General features: G+C 49.1%; 1 protein-coding gene across 1 annotated transcript in view; it reads right to left on the bottom strand.

Moving 5' to 3' along the window:
* Positions 1–23,783, bottom strand: part of EPHA10 (EPH receptor A10) — a 115,257-nt gene that overhangs the window by 35,477 nt on the left and 55,997 nt on the right. The window contains exons 4-5 of the mRNA XM_084609764.1: positions 23,364–23,705; positions 4,853–4,977 (exon numbers count right to left, since the gene is read on the bottom strand). Coding sequence (XP_084465890.1) covers positions 4,853–4,977; positions 23,364–23,705 — 467 coding nt within the window. The remainder of the gene's footprint in view (positions 1–4,852; positions 4,978–23,363; positions 23,706–23,783) is intronic.

Below are 23,783 nucleotides of genomic sequence, written 5' to 3'. Positions count from 1 at the left end.
CTGTGCACCAGATCACCATCTCCATGCCAGAATCCCACCACACTCCAGCTGGGCCATCAGCTGACAGCCAGTGGAAAGCCACCGGACGGGTAGATCTAAGCCCTTCCTCCCAACTCTACAGAGTGGACTAGAGCCTGGCACACAAACCAGGTTTCCTAGAGAGAACACAGCATTTTAAACTGCTCCAGCAAACAGCATCAGGGGGAATCTCTCGGCCACGGCACCAACTACAGCAAAGACACGTCCACTTAGAAACGCTTTAGCTGAGCTGGTCTGGAGCGGCCGTGGCCCTGCAATGCCTCACTCACCCAGCCTCTCCTGCCCAGGATGGAAGTCACACAGCCTCAGCAGAGAGAGTACCGCACCCGCTCCCTGGTGCTGCCTGCTCTGCTCTTTGGCCAGAGGGAAAGCAGTCTGGAGAGTTACTTGTTCTCATTATGGCTAATGCGAAGGCAGCACATTGGATCTTTGCAAACAGTCTAACTTGATTTCTTTGTTAGTAACCAGCGCCGTGACAGGGGGATGGTATTAAACCCACCGGCGCTTCCCAGGCATGTTTGACTGGAGCAGCCCTGCTGGAGAGCTCTGTGAACAGCCTGGAGTGCCGAGGGCCGAGCTCTTCGCGGATGCAGGCTGCTCTGGGCGCCCGCACTGCGCTGTGTCTCAAGACTAAATAAACATGTGTTAGCACGCATGGAGTAATCAAAGCTGGCAGACACATTCTCTAGCGATTCCAGTCCCACGAATGTGATTCACCTACCCAGCTAGCTCCGGATTTCTGCCTTGTTATGACAGGGACAGACAGAACCTTTCCAGCAGCGGCTGAGGAATGTCAGAGTGGGAGGGGGAAGCTGTGTCTGCATGGCAGCCCTGAACAGAGGAGCTCGGCTGCAGCACTGCCTAAGGCAATGGGTCGCAGTGTGGCAGAACAGCAGTTCTGAGGGCTTTGCTGTATTCCTTGCACTTAAAGACACTCACTGCACTCCCATGGGCTCCAGAGATGCAGCCTCTACAGCAGGCATATGTTGCCACAGGCAGATGACGTTCTCCATTGGGAATCTCGAAGTCTCAGGCCCCTGGGTATATTCATGCTTCTCCCTGGCAGCACCTCAGGTTAGGAAAGCTCCTCCCAGAGCCTCCACCTCCTCAATCCAATCACTCGCACAGCATCACCAGAGAAGGAGCTTAGGCTTAACAAACCACTCAAAGCATCTAGACATGCGCAGCATCCCACAGGTGCTGCACCCCCCAGCTTGAAGTGACTTCCATCATCTATAGGGCTGCCAACTTTCTAATCGCTCAAAATCGAACACCCTCGCCCCACCCCTTCCCCCGAGGCCCCACCCCCTTCCCCGAGGCCCCGCCCCCACTCTCTACATTCCCCCTCCCTTGGTGGCTTGCTTCTCCCACCCTCACTCACTTTCACTGGGCTGGGGTACGGGTGCGGGCTCTGGGTTGTGGGGTGCAAGAGGGGGCTCCAGGCTGGGGAGGTGGGGCCGAGGGATTCAGAGTGCGGGAGGGGGCTGCAGGTCGAGGCAGAGGGTTGGGGTGCAGAAGAGGGTAAGGCCTCTGGGCTGGGGCCAGAGATGAGGGGTTCAGGGAGTGAGAGTGGGCTCTGGGCTGGGATCAGGGATGACAGGCTTGGGGAGCAAGAGGAGGCTCCAGGTTTGGTGGGGGGGGCTCAGGGCTGGAGCAGGGGGTTGGGGCTCAGGCTTATCTTGGGCAGCTCCCAGTCAGAGGGTCTAAGGCAGGCCCCCTGCCTGTCCTGGCACCATTCTGCGCCCCGGAATCGGCCAGCAGGTCTGGTTCCTAGGCGGGACGGGGTGAGGGGGGGGGCAGGAGGATCCACACGCTGTTCTCGCCCACAGGCACCGCCCCCACAGCTCCCATTGGCCGGTTCCTGCCCCGACTCAGATACAGGTTTAGTCTGGCTCAATGGCGCTCAGCACCCCCACTACACAAATTGTTCCAACGCCCCTGTCCAGAACCTACGTCTTTCCTTGCCCCCCCTCCCCCGTTAGGGTGTGTTTGCTACATTCCCATCAATTAGGCTGGAGCACCCTGGAGCAGGGACTAAATTTAAGTGTTTTCTGTGAGGTGCCTCATATGTTTTTGGGTGTTGTAAAGTAAGTAACAGCAATAGTAGGTAGCAACTGAAGGATTTTCACTGCCTTGTTCGCTATTTCAAGGCAGGAAGGAGACATTCCCAGCCAGCTGGGGCTGTGTGTGCAGGCGTGAGTGAGATGTGGGGAAACGCACTGTTAAAGCTGGGACATTAGATGCTGATGATTAATGGATTACTGCTGTTATGGGAGGTAACAATGGCATTTTGGAACAAACTGCTTGGCAAACAGATTAGTCTCTTTTCACCCAAAGCTCAGGTAGAAGTTATTTGAGGCCAGGTTTTACTGCGGTCTGTGGGTTCCAGAATTAATACAGCTGTACTTTGTGTCAAAGGCTTTGCAGAGCTCAAGCCTGGGTTTCTCACACACTATTTATGCTGAATAACTAACCGTAACAAATTTCTCAAACCCTAGTTTCTAGCATTAATGCCACAGCCTGGATATAGTTAATTACATTTCTCCTGGGTCTGTATATGTTGTTATGCAACATGCTATCTATTTGAGGGGGTTTTTTTCCTCAGAGCCCTCTGTGTAGAGAATCATGAAAAAACTAAGTCCTCAAATACAAGGACCAGGTACCAAGCCAGTTTTCTGGAGTCAGCTCAAATATTGATGCAGTTTAGCAATTGCTCACAGGTAAACAAAGAGTTAAACTTACTTACCAAATTCAGAGGCAATGGATTGTTATTTCACATATGCTCCAAATCTCGTGACGATACTATTTTTGCTAAGAAATTATCATATTATATTTCAGCGCCTGACCTCACAACAAATTCCTCTCTTGGAAACTATCAGATATTAAAGAGCAAGTTAATGTGAATCTATTTCAGAATCATCTGTTTCAAGGGAAAGAATTTCAGCATGTCACTGCACCTTTTAAAAGAAGTCTGCAAATTAATTCCAGTTCTGCAGTCTCTCGTTGGAGTCTGTTTTTGAAGTTTTTTTGTTGAAGAATTGCCACTTTTAGGTCTGTTATTGAGTGACCAGGGAGACTGCAGTGTTCTCCTACCGGTTTTTAAATGCTTTAATTCCTGATGTCACATTTGTGTCCATTTATTCTTTTGCGTAGAGACTGTCCAGTTTGACCAATGTACATGGCAGAGGGGCATTGCTGGCACATGATGGCAGATATCACATTCGCATATACCAATTCTTCAACAAAAAAACTTCAAAAACAGACTCCAACGTAAAACTGCAGAACTGGAATTAATTTGCAAACTGGACACCGTCAAATTAGGCCTGAATAAAGACTGGGAGTGGCTGGGTCATTACAAAAACTAAACCTAATTTCCCCCATACTAATTTCCCCCTACTGTTACTCACAGCTTTTTGTCAACTGTTTGAAATGGACCACTCTCATTACCACTACTACATATTCACCTGCTCTCTGCTCACTAGTTTTACTTCTAACACTCTCAAACCTCGCAACAGCTATCAAACAGTGGCCATTTTTAAATTTAAAATACAATCACAAAAACATTTGCTTCATTCCCCTCCAGTGTGAATTTCACTCACGAATCATAGCTCTAAAATCCAGGACTGGTAATAATCAGTCCTGAACTCACTGAATTTTTAAGGTTCAGTATTTTGTGACCCGTCAGTGCCAAAAATATAAGCCTCATCCTGCTGCAGTTCTGGGAATGCCTCTCATCCAAAGGGACTAAGCACTTGTGTTGAACTAAGCTGGTTGCAAGCTCCCACATCTCAGAATTCTAATGCACTTAAGGAAAAGCTGTTAAAAACCTCTAAAAATGATTAGTTCTACTCTTTCTCCCTGGAGGTTTATATATTAGGACTTGAAGTGATCGTTCCCCTCTATTCGACATTGGTGAGGCCTCATCTGGAGTACTGTGTCCAGTTTTGGGCCCCACACTACAAGAAGGATGTGGATAAATTGGAGAGAGTCCAGCGAAGGGCAACAAAAATGATTAGGGGTCTAGAACACATGACTTATGAGGAGAGGCTGAGGGAGCTGGGATTGTTTAGCCTGCAGAAGAGAAGAATGAGGGGGGATTTGATAGCTGCTTTCAACTACCTGAAAGGGGGTTCCAAAGAGGATGGCTCTAGACTGTTCTCAATGGTAGCAGATGACAGAACGAGGAGTAATGGTCTCAAGTTGCAGTGGGGGAGGTTTAGATTGGATATTAGGAAAAACTTTTTCACTAGGAGGGTGGTGAAACACTGGAATGCGTTACCTAGGGAGGTGGTGGAATCTCCTTCCTTAGAGGTTTTTAAGGTCAGGCTTGACAAAGCCCTGGCTGGGATGATTTAACTGGGAATTGGTCCTGCTTCGAGCAGGGGGTTGGACTAGATGACCTTCTGGGGTCCCTTCCAACCCTGATATTCTATGATTCTAAGTGCTGATGCAACCTGGCTTCACAGGTGGAGACAGAAAAAAAACAATTAAAATGAACTCTAAAAATAGCTAAAATAATTTAAAGTATAACCAGATTGCATGGTGGTGATCTGGGGAACGTGGAACTTGAAAGTAGCAGGAGCATCCCAAACTCATGCCAGTAAAGTCTTAACAATGCCATGCACTACACACACATACCCCCTTGTACATTTTCCATTCCTGAGGATTTACAAAGCAAGTGGGTCACAGCAAACATCATGCAGACAGCATCGGTAAGGACAGCACTATGTATCACAAATCTGGCTGGGAAGCAGGGGAACCTCTCATTTGAGTTTTTGGCATATCACTGAAAAGACGGGAAACAAGGATCTACCTTTTCATAGTACTTGATTTCGTATTCAGTGTTACTGGCACTTGGGAAGCCCGGCTCCTGCCATGACAAGGAAATGCTCTTCTGTTCAATTGTATCTGTGTGGATGTCAGTGACAAGAGCTGGTGCTGAAAAAGCAGAGAGAAGAAACAAGCAGATCACTAACACCATCGCCCCAGAAGGCTGGGCTCCCCCACCACTCTCCCCAGAAAAACAGCACCCTGATTATAGAGTCTGACTGTGCAGCCGTGTCATGCAGAGACATCTCAGGGAGACTTCCATGCGCAGAGCTGTGGCAGCATTGGGCCCTCGAGGAACAGTATCAACAACCCATTTCTATGCCTGGTCAGGGTAGTAAAATACAAATGTGCCCCAGTGACAGATCACTTGTGAATGCAGCACAAAGGGCGTCAGCTTCTGGGCAGACAGAGTTTCACAGACAAACCCTTTGACACAATAGGTGTCACTCCACGTTAGCCTAAGTTGTGTTGTAATAAAGGGATAGTCGGCATCTGCCTGACGCACACACCGTGCACAGAACCGCCTTTGTTTTCTCTCTCTGCTGAGACAAGAGGCTGGAAGGGCAGAGGGAAAATCTCCCTCTTCTACCATAAAGGGATAGCTCAGTGGTTTGAGCATTGGCCTGCTAAACCCAGGATTGCGAGTTCAATCCTTGAGGGGGCCATTTAGGGATCTGTGGCAAAAATTGGGGATTGGTCCTGATTTGAGCAGGGGGTTGGACTAGAATCTCCTGAGGTCCCTTCCAACCCTGATATTCTATGATTCTATAAAACCGGGGTGTTGAGCGCAGCAAGACCCTGCTGCCCATCTCGCAAGCACCTGCTTTGTGGCCAAGAAGTGAGACGGCAGAGGAGGCCTGGGTTTTATTTGAGCAATAAGACCCTGAAGTACAAGTCCCTCCCTAGGACTACTGACCAGCCATGAGGAGACAGAGGCCCAAGGTTAGTCACAAGACACCAACTAGTTGCTGCTGCCCAGGTAATTCCACTGCACTGTAATCCTGTGCTGATAAAATAGGCCCTGGGCTAGCTCCTTTAGAAGGCAAGAAGTTTCCACAGGGCACTTAAAAGGCATGAAATAAACTCAATTGCATCTGCCTTTAGTGGCCTTCCAGCTGTGCTCTGTCTGCAATTTTACAAATCCTGGGGCTCTGTCCCGCACTAAACGTGCAGGAACTCTCAGGATTCAGAGTATAAACATGGAGCAGAGGAAATCAGCTCTTCCTGATATATTATTCAGTCAGCTGTTCACATTCCCTGGGGCTTGCTTAGATCCTGGCCTGGCTGCCTGCATTTACAACCGGATAGGTCAAGAACTGATGAAACAGGCAGAAATACATTTGGGGGGGTAAACGCAGCTGAATTTGTAACCTTAGTTGTTTTGTTAATTTCATTAGGCTGTTCCTTTTTGGTTAAAAGTACTGACCCTGTCAGGGTGGCTTGGCAGAGCCAAGGAAAGGTCATCCGAAGGCACGTTCAAAGGGTAACGTTTCTAAAAAAAAAAGCGGCTTTGTTACAGCCAAAATCTTTTGCATTAAAACAGAAGGAAGCTGCTTTAACTTTTTGGCGACAGCAAAAACTACAGGACTCTGGGACCCTCTTTGCTGCTGCATAATTTGTAGCTTAACACATAGGGATCTGTCTGGTCAATTAGTCCAGGCAACACAAACAGGCTCTTTGCTAAAAAAGGACCTTATTAAGTGTGGAACTCAGGCACCCTGAGCCAGATCCCCCCAGTCGCCCAAAGGGGGTCTCCAGCCAGCCAGCTTAGCTCTGTGGACTTGCACTGAACGTCCATACTGGGAGCGGTTCCCCTTCCAGCTCTGTATTTTAGCTCCAGCATTCCCTTCTTGCTACACACACATCCCCGCATTGACTGTCACCAGGAATTCTGCAAGTGTGTGGAAAGCAGGGTATTGGAGTAGCATTCTGCAGTGCAGAGCTGGGAGGGGAATTTTCCCTGAGCCCATTGGGTTAAGTGAGCACCGTTTTTTGCCAGCAGATAAATTAGTGGCTAGTCAGTCTATGCTGGGCTGTTTAGGAGGGAGACTGAGTGGGACTGGGGTTTATAGCACACAACTTCCTGGAACCTTCTGCTGGTCAGAGTTTGTGAACTCTCACTACAGTCAGACAGTATTATAGGGCTGCATGGTCACAGGTACAAATGAGTCTCCTGGGACACTGGTCTATCAGAAAATCACTCCACAACTGGCAACTTCCAGCACTGGAATAATATGGGGTACAGTGCAGCACATCCGGGAGCAAGGTGCATCCCAGAGTCAGGAGCCCATATTCGTGCATTCAAAACAGATACCAATGGACACAAAGGTCCATTTGCACAACCCCCCCGTTTCCCTAGATACTTGTACCGCAGTTCAGCCCCACAGGGTCACAGCTCCTGGTTTTCATCTCCGGTAGTGAGGTTTTTTAGACCTTTTCACTTTCCCTTTGGAAATCTGGCCCACAAAATACAGACAGTATAAATTAACTCATACCTCGGTTTCCTTGAAGTGACTGTTATGGCCAGAGGAATTATAAAGCTCCACCAGAAGCTGGGTGTTAGCAGAGCTGAGATCTGAGAACAAACTAACAAGGCTGTCTCCACTGGGAGGCCTGGGGTTCTTTTCCAAAAGCATATGCCTTGCAATCGCCCATGAATTGAAGGGAACATGACTGCTACTGGGATTTCCTGGAACCGTCTGTGCTAGCAGTATTTACTGGAAAGACGCACCCCCTTCATTGGGGCAACAGACAGGGCTATATTATTGCCATGGGGATGCACGCAAGAGCTGTCTTGCCATTGACCATGATGAACGACTAGCTGGATTTCAAGGCTTATCAAGAGAAAGCTCCAGTCATTTGAGAAATATGAACAAAACTCACCCATGCACAGACCATCAGCTGCTACAGGTTGCTGCTAACCTTAGAGCAAACTCTCTGGCAAGCTACCAGAGCAGGAAGGTATTTTCAGCTGCAGCCCACTGGCATCTCTTCACTGAAAACCTTTTGCTTAGGCTCTGAGGGATGCTTTGTGAACGTGGAGTAGATGAAGGAGACCAGAGTTCAGCTGTTTATTGCCCCATTAGCCTCCTGTTGTGCTGTTAATAGGCAGTAACTGGCCCCCTGGGCAGACAATTGGAATGCTTCAGACTCCATGGGAAGTACGACTAAATACCAACACTCCCATTAGTCAGCTTCACACTAGAAGAGGAAATCTGAGCAGAGCCCAGGTCAGGCCCTTCCAGCCCGTTAGATAATAAAGAGAGATCAAATCTCTGCCTGGACATAACTCAGTATAGCATGGCCTAGCATTCACCGAGCGTCAGACACGGGGCAGAGTTTGACACGCAGACAGTGTCTCCCCAGTCACCACCCAGGAGCACAGCTCCTGCTCACAGGACGTGAAAATCCGGCTCTTTATTTGGCCAGATAGTCCCGTGTGACAGCCTGACTCTGCGGGCCTGGCTACGCTTACACAGGGAGCGGGGTCAGGGACGGGGCACCCGCTGTGGGATAGAGGTGTCAGACTCCAAGCCTCGCCTCCCCACTGATGTACTTTTTGCTGATTTATCAGGAACTGGGCAATGGGCTGATTGGACTGGAGAAGCCCAGGGAGATGCCAACCACTTTGCTAAATAGTTCAGCACAGAAAATCCATCTCTAGTACATTGGATACAAATGTCCATTGAAGTTTCTTTTTGTCCCAGATTAATGAGAAACCCAACTCTCCCCTGAGGCAGTACCGATCACTCTGACAGGAGAGGGGAAATGTTTTCCGTCCTTGGCCTGTTCCTCCTGATATAAAGTCTCTTTCGCGGCTGCTGCAGCTTGTTGGGCTGCCATCACCTCCCACCTTCCCCTGTTCATTCTAAGATCTGGGTCCTGGAAATGCCTAAGGAGCAGACCATCGCATTCCACCCCTTTAAGCTGCAAGGCAAGAGCAGAGAAGAGAGTTTACACTGATTTATCCTCTGAAATGAGCTTCTTTGAGGGAACTTTTGGTCCGCAGGTGGCTGTTCACAACAGAGTCTCCATGGGGACACTGCTTGCACCTGCTGCTGGAGCAACAAAGAGGCCGAACCATGGCCCCAAATCAGGGACACAAACTCTTTGATGTTCCTTTTCCCCCATCCTCAGTAGTCACCAGAGAACAGCAGCAATAATCCGTCTCAGCGGTCAGACCCCAAAGGAGTGGAGTTCGCTGTTTCCCTAGTTCTGGTTTGCTCCCATTTTCCATCACACCCACTGAGCTGGGCGTCTACATTCCCTCCCTCACAGTCAGAGGGAGCATCCGTATCTGGGAGGCTGGAGCAAGGGATTGGGAGTCAGGTCTCCTGGGTTCTACACCAACTCGACCACCAACACTGTGGGTGGCCTTTGGCAAGATGCTTCATCTTTGTTCCCCAGTGTCTTCCTCTGGAAAGCTGAGACCAGAATCCTCCTGTCTCACAGCAGGAGTGCTGTGAATTTTAATCACTGGACTGGCACTTTATTTTGCCCTTCTGTAGCATCCTTCCTCTGGGGAGCTCCCAGCATTCTTATATACATGAGCACACCTAGGATGTCTCCGGCTCCAGAGGCCTCCATCTCCCCCCGCACACACGGCTCATTGACAGGAAATGGGGGCCTGGGGCAGGTCAGAAAAAGATGTGAAAGGGTGCCCTGTTCTCATGGATTCTATCTGTCTTCCTAGGTCAGTTTTGGCTTCCTCATTTATATCCTGCCAGGTCATTCAAACACAAATCCCCAATCGTTAAAGCCCAGACAGATTTTACTTTTTGTTAATCAGAGCAAGAGTCTCTCACAGCCCCTCCATTAGCTGGCACAGGGGACGGCAGGGCTGAGCTGACAGCCTGAACGGAACCTTGTTGAGGAAAGCTGTCTGGGAAATTAGCTAGTTCTATGTTGTCTTCCTTCTCCCCAGATTTTGGGAGCTTGCTAGAGCCTGACTATCCTACAGGGAATTCTGGTGAGAGGAACAAGTCCCTGGAAAGCAAACTTAAGTAGCTGTGAAATGTTGGATTTATTATGTAGCTCATTAATCTCTGCTGAGAAAAGTCCTGCTGATGAATTATTCATGTTGACTGGCTCCTGGTCCTTTCAGCCTCTATTTAAAAGCTGGCACAGGCCAGACCAGCCTCAACATGTGCCACCAGCAAAAGCAAGCCAGGGAGCTGCTGTTTGTACGCGCGCGCACGCTCTCTTTGCACAGGTCACCTGTCATTTGCTTCTAATCTGACTAGACGTTGTTATTTGACATTTTAAGAACAAATGCTCCAAGTAAATACACAAGGTCTGCGCACTGACCTTTAGGAGGATATTGAATTCTCCATATGTAAAGAGGGTGGAGCAAATTCACTCCAGCAATGGGGAAAGAGGATAACAAAGGTTATTAATGTTTCAGAACATAGTGACAGACCATGCAGAAGAGGCCTAGTTTCCTGGGTGGGAGCAGCATGAATGAATGCAGAGGTTGGAATCCTTCTCAAGGCCCAGAATGAAAAGGGACCATTTGGGACTTTCATAGACACCAGGGTCAGCTTCATAGATTCATAGATATTTAGGTCAGAAGGGACCATTATGATCATCTAGTCTGACCTCATTCCCACAGCTCAACGGAGACCTGAAACAGAGGATGACCTATTACTGAAGCCAAACATCTGGCTCATCCTGAGCCCTCAAGTTCTGGCAACTCTTTTTCCGAGATGATAGCCCCTGTGTAGTGCTGGGGAAGGAGGGGGAGGATTCTGCTGTGTTTGAAATTAATGACCCAATTTCAGAGTAGCAACCGTGTTAGTCTGTATTGGCAAAAAGAAAAGGAGGACTTGTGGCACCTTAGAGACTAACCAATTTATTTGAGCATAAGCTTTCATGAGCTACAGCTCACTTCATCGGATGCCAAATGATGATGCCATCCGATGCAGTGAGCTGTAGCTCACGAAAGCTTATGCTCAAATAAATGTGTTAGTCTCTAAAGTGCCTCTAGTCCTCCTTTTCTTTTTGCGAAAGACCCAATGACAGCATGAAGCCGGAGAAGCAGACCTGTGACAGCTCTGCAGGTGGATGTCCAGGTGTGGTCTGAAGCTGCATTTGCCAGTGTGCCTGCATTTGCCATTGCTGCTAACTCTACATCCTGTATGGTCTGTCCGGCAGTTACAACAACAGGCAGAGGACAACTCTTAGATTCCGTCTAATTCCTGCAACGTGAGTCTTGCTGGCGTGGCCTTTGCACCAGAGTCTCTGGTGTGGAGCTGTATTTGAAAACTTCAAATGTCAACAATTAAAGGGTCCCATCCCACCAAAGACACTAAAAGCTATGGTTACAGGAACAACAGGAATGGCACGAAGCCTGCTGCCCCCGTGTGGTAGTTCAGAGAACAATAGTTAATATGACAGGATTACTGCCGGTTCTGCACTTCCTTTTACCGCATCTTGCAAATTACACCCGGCTACCATTTCCCTCAGAGCCATTTTCTGTGATGGCAAAAATTCAAGTGCAATATTTGCTAAGGAATGAGGGTGGGAGGGAGAAACTATTTTTACCTGCAAAGAATCTTTCAACAAGAGAGAAAAAACAGAAATATTCTAGGTGAAACCATGATAGTTTTTTGCCAGCCTTGCAAAGACAAAGACACACACACACAGTTTCAGCTGTAAAAAGAAAAGGAGGACTTGTGGCACCTTAGAGACTAACCAATTTATTAGAGCATAAGCTTTCGTGAGCTACAGCTCACTTCCTCAGTAACTGTAGTAACTGGAACAGCTGGAAAAATGCCCGCCTCCACCATGTTTAGTGGCTACTGCATGCCTGTAGTATTTTTAGAGCGACAAGGAGGGTGAGGTAATCACTTTTATTGGCCCAACTTCTGTTGATGAGAGAGACAAGCTTTACACCTACACAGAGCTCTCCTTCAGGTCTGGGAAAGGTACTCACAGCTAAATACAAGGTCAAACAGATACTTTAGCATAAGAAGTTAGCACAGATTGTAAGGGACCATCACTGTCAAACGGCCGTTAACCTATAGTCAGAGGACAAATATCTTTGTGCTTTGTAAGAGGTCAAGTTTTGTTGGCTTCTGGAGAGCAGCCTGCTCTTTGATCGTCATTGTTGCTCTCCTAACTTGTGCAGGGGGCCTAGGGCCTGGGCCTTTTTAGCTCTGCGTAATTTAAATAAAGACCCTCCAAATCCAGTTCTGCTCCTGGGCCTTCTGCTTCCCAACAAGCTGGGGAAAGTCACATTGTTTTCGTTAACGATCAGAGCCACCCACACAATTCCACCTCTGTATCGCCTCCAATCGTTGCTGCGGCTCACAAACCCTATTCATTGCTAATCATACTTAGGGTTTTTTCTGGTAACTCCATGATCTGCTGCAGACCTGTATGCAAGACTTCTTCGTTCGTGCCATATGCTAGATACCAGCTACAAAGTAAAGCCCCAGATGCATTAAAAAGGAATTAAAAAATCATACAGCTATAGAGTAATTCATGTTGTGAATAAAATGTTTCTTATTAATATTTTAAACTCCCTAACATTGCCTCTATTCTGAAAAGCAAACATTAAATTATTCACCATTCTGCCTGATTTTATAAACTCCATCTCACTGTGCGTGGCTTTGTTCCTCTTAATTAACAAACCAGCCAGCAGAAAAGGCATAAAAATAGGTGTACTCACTGCAGCCATCTGCTGAGAAAACAACTGCATCTGAAATATGGATTCTAGCAGGAGATGTCTAGTGATGTCCTAAATACCTGGGGAGGGCTCCTGCCTCCTGTCCACCCAGGAGACCTGAGGGAGGGTGGGATCCACACTCATTGAAATGTGTCTCTCCAATCCATTCCCCAGGGGGATGGGAGAGGGAGGCTTTGCAAAGACATTAAGTCTCCTCTCTATGCATATGGGCAACTCTTGTGGTGCTACTGGGAGTGGAAGCGGAGGCTCAGAAAGGAGAGAATAGGGAAACAGAGGAGATCTGTGGGGATGCCAGACAAATCCCCCTCTCTCCATCATAATCAGAGAGGCAAACTAGTCTGCATCCTGGGGAAGGTGCCACATGGCAGAAGAGCGAGCTTTGGGATCTCTCTTCCAAGTTCACCAAGTCAGCTTTATTCTGAGAGAGAAGCTTTCATTTTCCAGCTCAATTTCTTCCCATAGGCATCCTATGTCCTTTAATGTGGCATTAATTTAGCATCTTTCCCTGTAAACTGTGGGCATCATGCAAGTCCCCCAGAGCAGGGAAATATCAGGTTTTTTATTCTGCATGGAACAAAGGTCTAAGCCAAACAACTCCAAGATGAACATGCTTGCAAAGGTTTGTAACGTGACTTGAGGCAGATGCAGCCAGAGACTGGCCAGGGCAACCCCAAGAAAACAAAGTTGAAATCAGTTAGTAACATGAGGTCTAAACCAGTGCTGCTTTAAACGCTCCCACCCACCCACCAAGAGGGCATCATGTCAGCAGACTTAAAGAACACTTCACTAACATAACATCTATAGGAGAAAGCAGCTCTGTCTGGGGCTGCCCAATTTATAATTCCAAGAATTCTGCAGGGCAGAGACAGGACACATTGCTTTAATAGGGCAGTAAAAGAGATTCCCTCCTCCCCACTCTCCTTCCCCCCAAGGTATTTATCATTATAAATTCAATGAGATGTTGGGAAAGGCTGACATAGCCTAAGTGGCTAATGTGCAAGACATTAATTCTCTTGAAACTGAAAAAATTCAGAGCCAGGAGGATTCCGTTTTTCTGGGTAATGCCGTTTCAGGTGGTCTATGTCTACACTGCAATTAAACACCTGTGGCTGGGCTGGCCCACGTCAGCGGACGTCAGCACGGGGTGCACAGCTGTAAAATGGCAGTGTAGATGTTCAGGCTCGGGCTCAGGCTGGAGTCTGGCCTCTGGGACCCTCCCCCATCACAGGGTCCTGCACGTGTAAACCACAATTTTACCACCCTGCAGCCCAAGTCAGCTAACATGTACCAGCCGTGGGTGGTTAATTGCAGCGTAGACGCACCCTTCATTTTAAACCTAACTACTTACGTGCAGCTATTCCTGGGGTTTAATGGCCAGAGATGGATAATAGACCTCAGTGCCTAAACTCCTCTCCACCTCGGGCCAGCTTCCTCGCACAGCATGCTGGCAGTAGATATGAGATCAGGCATTCCAGTTTATACACAGAGTTGGCGAGGATTTGGGTGTAACAGAGCATGAGCCATCGTGTTATTAGAGCATAAGCTTTCGTGAGCTACAGCTCACTTCATCAGATGCTGTAGCTCACGAAAGCTTATGCTCAAATAAATTGGTTAGTCTCTAAGGTGCCACTAGTCCTCCTTTTCTTTTTGCAAATACAGACTAACACGGCTGCTCCTCTGAAACGTGTTATTAGAGAAGTTCAGCAAGTAGTCCCTGAAAATCCTGCCCCGTTTGGGTCAGTATCAAAAATCCCAGAAACAAAAGGAAGAATTTTCAGACCGGGAAAGCACACGAACAGTTATTGTTGGACTCTCAGGGGAGCTTCCCAGGAAAGCACAGACGGGAAATTAATGGTGTTTACGGTATCTGTGCAAAAGAACTTTTAACGTGTGATTTAATGGATAAGGAATTGAGAGGGGCCCTTCAGGAAAGCTTTAGAGGATAATATTATTCTCCACAGACATTTCTGTCTGTCTCTGTTGCCATTTGGCATGCAGGGAGAACACATGTAATAAGCACAAGTCAAGCTACACACTCCAAGTTATCACACTGGGGGAGGGAGGGGAGAGGTATGGGACAGAGCCCTAGCCCAAAGGGACAGAGCTCAGGACCCCCAGGAGTCAAAGCTACGAAGCAAACCACATCCAGCCTGCAACCAAAGTCACACTCCAAAACCATCCAAAGAAATTAGCGTGAGGGTTCCAAAGCGAAGGCAGGAAGGGAAGAGAACGAATGCTGGAGCTAACATTGTGGAAAGGCAGCTGATCTCTCTGAACTTGGACAGAGCCCAACAGCCACAGAGACATGCCAAAGAAAAGATGGCTTGGGGATGTGTGATGCTGGGAACTATTCACTCCTATCTTGTGAACTGCTTTACAAAAATCAGCATTCAGCCATTGCACACTCTATACCTGAGGTCCGATTGTGTTCAGCAGCCATAAGAGAGGCAAGACAAAGCCTGAATGACAACAGGGACACACAGCAGAAGTTTAAGCTACAAACACTAATTCACACCTGTTAATTTGTGTGAATTGGCTGCAGAGAACTCCAGGCAGTGACATTAAATGAACTCTGAAAAGAGCCATAAATCTAGTGCTTAGTGTCCCTGAAAGGCACTGCACTGACTCTCCTGCCCTGGTAGTTTGCCCAGTTATGCACACAGACCAGATATCGGGGCAGAAGAAGTGGATTTACCAGGAATAACCCCACTTCTCACTCCATAGGGTATTTGAAAATCAAACACATAGAGCCTGAGAGCAGGGGGACTGACTTCAGTGAGAACTGAGTGCTCAGCAAACAAGCGCTTGACAGACGCAAGCACCTTGGGAGATGGGGTAATCATGCTGACCAGTTTTACAGATGGGGATGGTGAGGCACAGACAGGGGAATTCACACAGGAAACCTGTGGCAGAGCCAGAAATAGAACCCAGGAGTCCTGACTTCTTTTCCCACCATAGGAGACAGCATTCCCTCCAGAAGATCCAGAGCGTGATGCTAGCACTCAAAGGCATGGCTTGTGTTGGACTAGTACGAACAAAGCCCTGGAATTTGTTTTAACGTATTTAGAAAAGCTGCCCATTAAACGCACGTACCCAGCAGCAATGACCAGTGCAGGTATGTGAGGACCACCTGGGAGCCAGGACTGAACTGCAGCTTTGGGCAGGGCAGTTCAGCTGAGTCAGCTGGCTAGAAGCCAAGGCCTGTTGGGAATTCTGCAGGTAACCGCGGCTCCCCTTTATTTGCTGAGCTGCTGCTGTAACAGGGGCTGTGCCCAGCTCCTGCTTGGTACCTAATGGTTCTCCCTGTACTGGTAAGAACGAGGACATTTGAATTTCCTTGTTAACAAGTGTCACTTTGAGTAGTTATTGGCTGGTGAAGATAGAGCACTGTAAAATTTATAGTTCAAAACCTCAGGTTTACTCAAATCCAGGAGGGAGTTTCCCCCATTAATACAGTCCAGCTGCATCTCCTGCCGCTGTTGGCACATCCAGATGAAGCGTGACAAAGGGGAGCATATGGCCAGCCCCGTGCCGGTTCAAAGGGAGTCTGAAATCAGCGAGGAAACGCCGAGGGACTGACGCGAGCACTTGGAGATGCCAGCACTTGCCTGCTGGAGGCTAGAGATAAGTGGGGAGAAGATCAGGGAACCGAGCAAAATAATTCACACATTCCACAGAACAGCCTGTCTGGGGTAATGAACTGTTCCCTCGGCCAACTGAGCACTGCACAGGACAGTTCGTGCCACGAGGAACTTGCCATCTAAGCTGTAAATGAAGCTCCATGCATTTCATTGGGAGGCTCTTTCAAAATAGACACTAAAAACCAAGGTCCTCTCTCCTCTGAGCAGATAGGAAAGAGCCCCAGGGGTGTTTCTGCAGGAGACTGACCTAGTATGTCCTCAACTTGTGCAGTAGGCCAGGAGAAGTCTGGTTACCCGGTTACCACCCTGTCCAGGCAGGGTGGTCAGGAGCATGCCAGCCACGTGTGGCCACATAAAGCTTCCCTGCCAGGCCCTAATTGGGCACAAATCACATTCCCACAGACACAGAAATTAGAGTGTATTTCAGCAATGGCCGCACTATTAATTTGCAACAAATTTAAAAAAGACAGAACCCAATCCCTGCCGGGAATGTAAAGGACCTTGTCCTACAGTGTACATTTGCATGGTTAATGCACTCCTCCCCGCAGGTAAGCAGCTCCATTCTCTCTTTAAACACTTTTACTTAGCCCCATGCTGGGCCAGATTAGAAAAAACACAGTGTTAATTTTGCCTCCTGTGGACTAAATTGCATCTGCAGACACAATGGAGACATGTTAATGAAACCTCTTGTGAACACTGAAGGGGCAGGAAGTGGTTAGAGCTGAAAGCTTTAGTCAAAGCTATATTTACAGGAACAGGGACCTGGCAGTGAAATAAGACCTGGTTTCTTTTTTTAAGTTTTCCTCTGAATCTGTATATCCGCAGCTGGAGCTTTGCTGCTGCAGATCTCCTCCCCTGAAGCTGCCACGTCCCAGCCATGAACAAGGTCTCCTCTGCTTCTGCATCTTCCAGTTGGTCCTGGCTTCTCTCTTTCCACACTTCTCTGCTCCCACAGAGCAGGTCCACACTGCGCTATCATGGGAAATCAGAGCAGCTTTGGCAGTTCAGGACACAGCTGGAGATACGCCTGTTCTGAGTCCTCGACAACCCTAACTTACAGGGCTCATGCCAAAAAGAGAACACCCCTTCCTTAGCTAAGTGAGCCTCCTACACGTGCATCTGTGCTCGGATAGTAACTGAAGCAATGTAGAGGAGGACTTGTGGCACCTTAGAGACTAACAAATTTATTTGAGCATAAGCTTTCGTGAGCTACAGCTCACTTCAGCAATGTAGGAAGCCTGAGGCCCTTTGCTTCTTTCCAGGCCCACAGTCAGGATGCTCTTCACCTGTGAAGCAGACTAGCTGAGGCCTGGAATGGTCCGAAAGCTCTGGGCTTGCTGAGGCACCCGACAAGGGAACAAGAGACAGGGATGCTCAGGCTCAACCTTCTCACAGGTGCTCCAGGAACCTAGAAGGGTCTCATAACTCTGCAGCAACTGAGACGTGAAAGAGCTTCTCAGCGCTGCCGCCACCGACAACTCTTGCGGCCGCCACTGCTGCTGGTTTTGTACCCGAGGGTCCCCAGCCATACGGTGGATTCCTCACATGTGCTAAGCATGCTGCCTTGAAAGGCCTCCTGCCTCTCACTGTCTCCAGACTCAGAGCCAGAGCGTGCCGCACAGGTACCCAGGCTCTAAGGCAGAACACCCAGAAAGGAGGCAGGTGGGAGGCCAGAGGGAAAGCTGGACTTAAAGGACACTAGCTCATTCCCTCCCCCACCCCCTTACAGCCTCCCTGTGCCTGGCTCAGTCCAACACACGTCTCCGAAGTCTCTGCTGCTCTGAAATAGCGGGAGTTCAGAGATTCTCGGACCCAGTCTCTTAAGAACAGCTCAGAGCGACGAACTATAGTCCCAAAACCCTGGTTACTGCTCTTTTCTATTGCACCTCGACCAAGACCAGTGCACATTCAGGATCCGACCAGTAGTTTAAAAGCCCTTGTAAAAGAAACAGTTCTCCCCAGGCAGGCAGGAGCGAATATAAACAGCCCCGGAGCTCTCCTCTGGTCACTGTCTTTCCCTTATGTAAGGGATGTTCCACTGGCAGCACAGGGAAGCACATCCCTCCCCACAAAGGGAGCTGTTTGCAGAGAACCCCAGGTGTGAACTTCAGCCCTACCCATATCACCAGGACAGAGTTCGCAGAATGGGCTCATGCTCTGCAGTGCATTAATAGCCCACTTTAACTGGGGGCACAGAGCTGCTCTCCTGCGGGAACATCAAGGCTCACAGAAAATTGCAAGTGACAGCTTGTTAAACAAAGCGGAGGCCCAGAGCACTGTGACTGCAATGCCCAGGGTTTGGATTGCACATTCAAAATGAGTTTTGCTGCTCTTCCCGTCTGACCACCCCAGAGCAGAGCACACACACAGGTGCAGGGATTTCACCAAGGAGGGTTGGTCTTTTATCTTGCAGGAATGTTGCAGGCAAGTCAGACTTGTAAGCCACCTTGGTGTGGGAAGGTGCCCTCTTTTCCTTCTTGGTTGGTGGGCACAAGTTAATTATCACAGTCATTTTTTACACAACATATCAAAACAGAGGAATTGGGTCTCCTGCAATTCAGCACAACCCCCAAAAGACCAAACACAAAAAGAACAAAATCAACCATTCCAATCTAGCAATTCCATGGATTCCCACCACCTAGATAAAAGTCCGTTTCAGCACAAATGGTGCAGGAGTCTCAGCTGGTTAGCTAATTTCTGTATTGCCAGCTGCATCTGGAATCTCAGCGGCTTGACAAGAGACACGGATCTGGGATAGTTTACGAGATTACTTCTGCCATATTCTTTGTCTGGATTTCAGTTTCTTTAGGAGTCATGTATTTGTTAAGCAGTTTGCGAGAACCACCCAGGATTCCCATTAACCAAGGAGAAGGGACATGTTACATACACACACCTGGGGCGTATGATAATCTGACTTGTGTTGCCACTTGCTTCTCTCTCACTAGAGGAGGATGGATCTTGCAGAATAGTTGCTGTCCTAGCTTTGTCTTAGTCTCATCCTGCAGGACATAATAGCTCAGGATACAGATTCTGAGAGCACCTGCCTCCCGACCGCCCTCTGCTGGGAGACCTTTGTGGGAGCTCTTCTAGCGCAGTGGTTCTCAACCAGGGGGACACATACCCCTGGGGGTACAAAGAGGTCTTCTAGGGGGTACATCAACTCATCCAGATATTTGCCTCGCTTTACAACAGGCCACATAATAAGCACTAGCAAAGTCAGTACAAACTAAAGTTTCATACAGACAATGACGTTTATACTGCTCTATATACTGTACGCTGAAAAGTACAAGATTTATACTCCAGTTGATTTATTGTATAATTATATGGTAAAAATGAGAAAGTCAGCCATTGTTCAGTACTAGTGTGCTTGGGACACTTTTGTATTTTTATGTCTGATTTTGTAAGCAAGATGCTTTTAAGTGAGGTGAAACTTAGGGGTACACAAGACAAATCAGACCCTGAAAGGGGTACAGTCGTCTGGACAGGTTGAGAGCCCCTGCTTTAGAGAAACTTCTCTCTGTTTCTCATCCCTCTCAGCCAACAGATTCACCCAGCCCCTGTGTCTAATACACTCTGGTTCTGGAAACTTGCAAATCAGCCCTCTTGTCCTTCCCCACTTGTCAGCTGTGACCAGTGTTGGCTTCCCACCTGTGGATAAGTCAAAGCAACACGGAAACACATTCTGCCTGCTTGCTGCCAAACCAGGAAAGAGTCTTTTTCCAATGGCAGCAAGAATCTGTCAGACAGTGACCTGTGAGTGGCTTAAACACACCTTCCTCCCACCTTCGCCTCTCCGAGAGCTCCCCTAACAAGCTCTCCTGCAGCCGCAGCATTTCCCTGGGGGCTAATCTGACTTTTTCTACTTTTGAATCAAGCCATCTGACTGCCTGACATGGACCTACGGGGTTAACATGAGCTCAGACACTAAAAGCTTTTTACCAAGCTAGGACCCTCCACTGGTCAGAAGAGGTCTCCTGTACGGAAGGATGGGTCCATGTTGGCCTTGCACAGTCACAGAAATGACTGAGTGAGGAAAGGAAAAGCAGCTACGTGAGCAAAAACATTTGATCAAACAGTGGGGAAATTATTCATAACAAGATCAAAGTTTAATCTCTCAAGATTAAATTGTTGGCCAATTCCTATGGAGAGGGACATGGAGATGGCTCATCTCCATTAACTGTGGCTGGGGAATGGATTTTCATGCAAATTAACAACAACAGAGGGAGAGACAAGGACACAACAAGCCATTGCCGGCTTGCCTTGAGGAGGTTTAAATCATGGAGAGGGACCTGCAGAAATATAACGGGATTGGAGCAATGAGAACAAGCCCCTCTCCACCAGGGAAGGGCTCTGGCATGCAGACAGAAAGGCTCCTCAGTTCTGCTCAGGTCAGGAAATTAAAGGTGTGAGCCCCTAGGGAGAAGGAAGATATTTACAATGGGAAATTGTGCCCTGAAACTGTGGCCTGGAGAAAACAATGTAACCAATAATTCTAACGCTCTCCTAGTCCTATGGGACAGCCAGCTGCTGAATCACTCTGTTAAGGAGTTTCACGTGGCTGGGTTGCAAGAACTGAAGACACTTTTGTGATCCATAAATTCAGACTGTAACTTAATCATGCAATGGACTCTCAGCTCCATGGAGCTCAGAACCTCACCGTCAGAATAGCCTTGTGTAGCTTCGAAATAGCACAGTACAAGGAGAGCTAAGGGCTCTGCAGACAGAGCTGGATTAACTCTCCTGTGGGCCCAGGGCTATTAGATTATGTGGGGCCCCTGTCTACAAGTCTTTTTCCGAATTTAAAACAAAATGATCACAATTATGGCATTGAGGCTATTAACGCTATACTAAACTTGCCTTTTAATTAACATAAAGCCGTTCTGTGGTTATATTTCAGTCTTAAAACATGTAGAATATAGTTAAGTTAATGCAAAATAGCCTACGTCTTACCTTAGAACAGCTGTTATATTAGTTTCTTTTCGGAAGGGAGTTTGGTGCAGGAGGGATTCTGACCTGGTGCAGGGGGTTGGGGTGCAGGAGGGGGTGTGGGGTCTGGAGGGAGTTTGGATCTGGGGCAGGGGCTTGGGGTGCAGGAGAGGGTGCGGGGTCTTATCACAGGTGGCTCCTGACCGGCAGCACAGCATGGCTCAGGCAGGCTGGCTGCTACCACAGCTCTACACCGCTCCCGGAAACGGCCGGGTGGCATGCCCCTGGTGGGAGGGGGACAGCGTGTCTCCGTGAGCTGCCTGAGCCCACAGGTGCCTCCCCCACAGCTCCCACTGGCCGGTTCCCTGGGAGCAGGGGCAGCACGTGGAGCTGCCTTCCTGCCCCAACCAGGGGCCACAGAGATGTGCCAGCAGCCGGCTGTTTCCAGGAGCAGCGTGAGGCCACAGCATGCAGGCAGCCTGCCTGAGCCCTGCTGCGCCAGGGCCCGCCTTAGCCTGCGGCCCTGGGCTGCAGCCCCTAAAGCCCCTGCATTAATCCAGCCCTGTCTGTAGCAGAGGAACGACTGGCCATCTTCACTGCTGAGCAATGGGCTTTTCTAAACCCAGCAAGCTTCTGTTCTCTGTATTCTAGCAATGAAAACCCAGCCCGAGCGTCACAGAGCTGCCTTCATCTCTTCCCATCTATCTGCCTAGGCGCTAGTACGGTCCTCATCACTGCTGTAGTATCTGTGTGACTCTGAGTATCCAGCGGACGGGGTGAAGGTGAGAGGCCCCGGGTGGAGGTGGGGGCCGGCATTGTCAAGTCCTCACGCTGGGGAAATCCACTGGCCGAGCTGTACGTGAGCAATCACCATGGCAATCACATCCTCCCAGCAGCCAAAGCTATGTTAAAACCAGCTCAGGCGTGTCAACCCCTCCGGCTCGCTCAGCCATCTTTGAAAAACTCCTAGCAGATCATGAGAGCAGGTAGACAAATGAGAGGATCTCTGGCTTCCTGGTAAAGGTGCCAGGAAATGGACTAGGACAGGAACATGACCAGCACATTTGGGAATACAGGGACCTGTGAAGTGACTACTCAGCCCTGTGCACTGTATCCCCCAGCCCAGCGCTCTCAGTGAGTGCTTACGGGTCAGCAGTTCTTTCAGAGACAATGGAAACTGCTGCTCCCTCAGCTAGCACCAGCCCAGACCCTGACAGCTCGGCACGGAGCACGGGCTGCGGTGCTGGACAGGCCAGTTCCAGGGGCAAATGGTCTCATGTTACTGGGGAGACAACATCCAACCAGGCATTCCCAGGAGCTCTGCCAAGGAACATCACGTCCCAGCACTATGACCTCAGAGCATGTCTGGGATTCCAGAAACAGCTGCTCTCGATCACACACCTGCATATCAGGCCCAGTGGTTCCTGTATATGTCACTTGCTTCAAGAGGAGCATATTGGCCCAGCAGTGAAAGTGACCCACGCCCCTTCTGTAAAGATGGGCGCTGCAGCGTGCTAACCTGACTGTTCCTCCCCGGGGGTCCCGGGGCTCAGAGCTGCTCAGAAAACCTTGGGCTTTCCAGGAGAGCACTACATTAACAAAAATGGTAGGAACTCCAAGCCAACTAACTTCATTCTATGCCACTGCCATGCTGGACAATACTCCACAGTCAGCTGCATGCCTCGCTGGCCAGAGTGGCACTGCATGTAGCCAGGCAGCTCCCATTAGAGTCAGCAGAAAGCCGGGGGAGTCACTGAAGCGGACGGGAGACAGTGTGGTGTCCTAGCGCTGTCTAGCAGGCTGAGCCGTCCCCTTCCTGTAACCCCTTTAGGTGGGCTCTGTTTTGCTTAGCCCTTAAAGGGGCAAGGCATTGCTGGTTTCACTAGTTACTTGTATTAAAGAACAGCTACCTACAGAGCCCTGCCCAGCTTTATAGTTTATTTCCAGCTCTGCGTGTCCAGCCATCCCACCAGCTGTTGGGTGCAGCTCATAGAAACTGAGGGGAGTTAAACCCAGTGGCTGTGGGCTTTGCAACCAAGGGCTAAGATTGGAACCTTATTCGTAGTGCAAGTGGGCTGGGGGAGGTTCATTCGCTGGACTTGGGCGGGGGGCGCTCTCTATAGCACTCCCTTTTTACCCCTTCAGGATTCTTGCATCACAAAGGGCACGTTTCAGAAGCTCACAGGAAGGAGCAGAGGGGAAGTAAAGCAGCAAGTGCAGCCAGGGGTGGCCCGTACCTGTGAAACTGGTGGAGATGTTCACTTCCACGTACTGCGGCTTTGACAAGTCACTGAAATCAGAGACGCCATTGACAGCTGCCACACGGATAGTGTAGTTAACATGTGGTAGCAAGTTCACCAGGGTCACGGTCCTGTCCACCAATCCCGTCTGCTGGGGCACAAAGCCAACGCTGCTGCCACACTGCTCGCATTGCCGCCGGAGAGCCACCGAGCAGCGGTCACACAGGAGGTTATAGGTGACGTCGGTCCGGCCGCCCAAGTCTGCTGGTGCGCTCCATTCCAGAACCAGCGTGGACTGCTTCAGGCTGTAGATGAGGTTCCTTGGAGCAGACGGGGGACCTGCAAGCAGAAGAGTGAGCGTTTCACTGCCTGGGCACTGGGTGCAGCCACCAGCAGCACCAGTGCAGGGCCATCACA

This window comes from Lepidochelys olivacea (genome assembly GCF_965140295.1).
Source record: "Lepidochelys olivacea isolate rLepOli2 genome assembly, chromosome: 19".
In the NCBI taxonomy this organism is placed as follows: domain Eukaryota; kingdom Metazoa; phylum Chordata; order Testudines; family Cheloniidae; genus Lepidochelys; species Lepidochelys olivacea.
The sequence above is the reverse complement of the archived record's forward strand: the minus strand, read 5'-3'. Positions and strand labels throughout refer to the sequence as shown.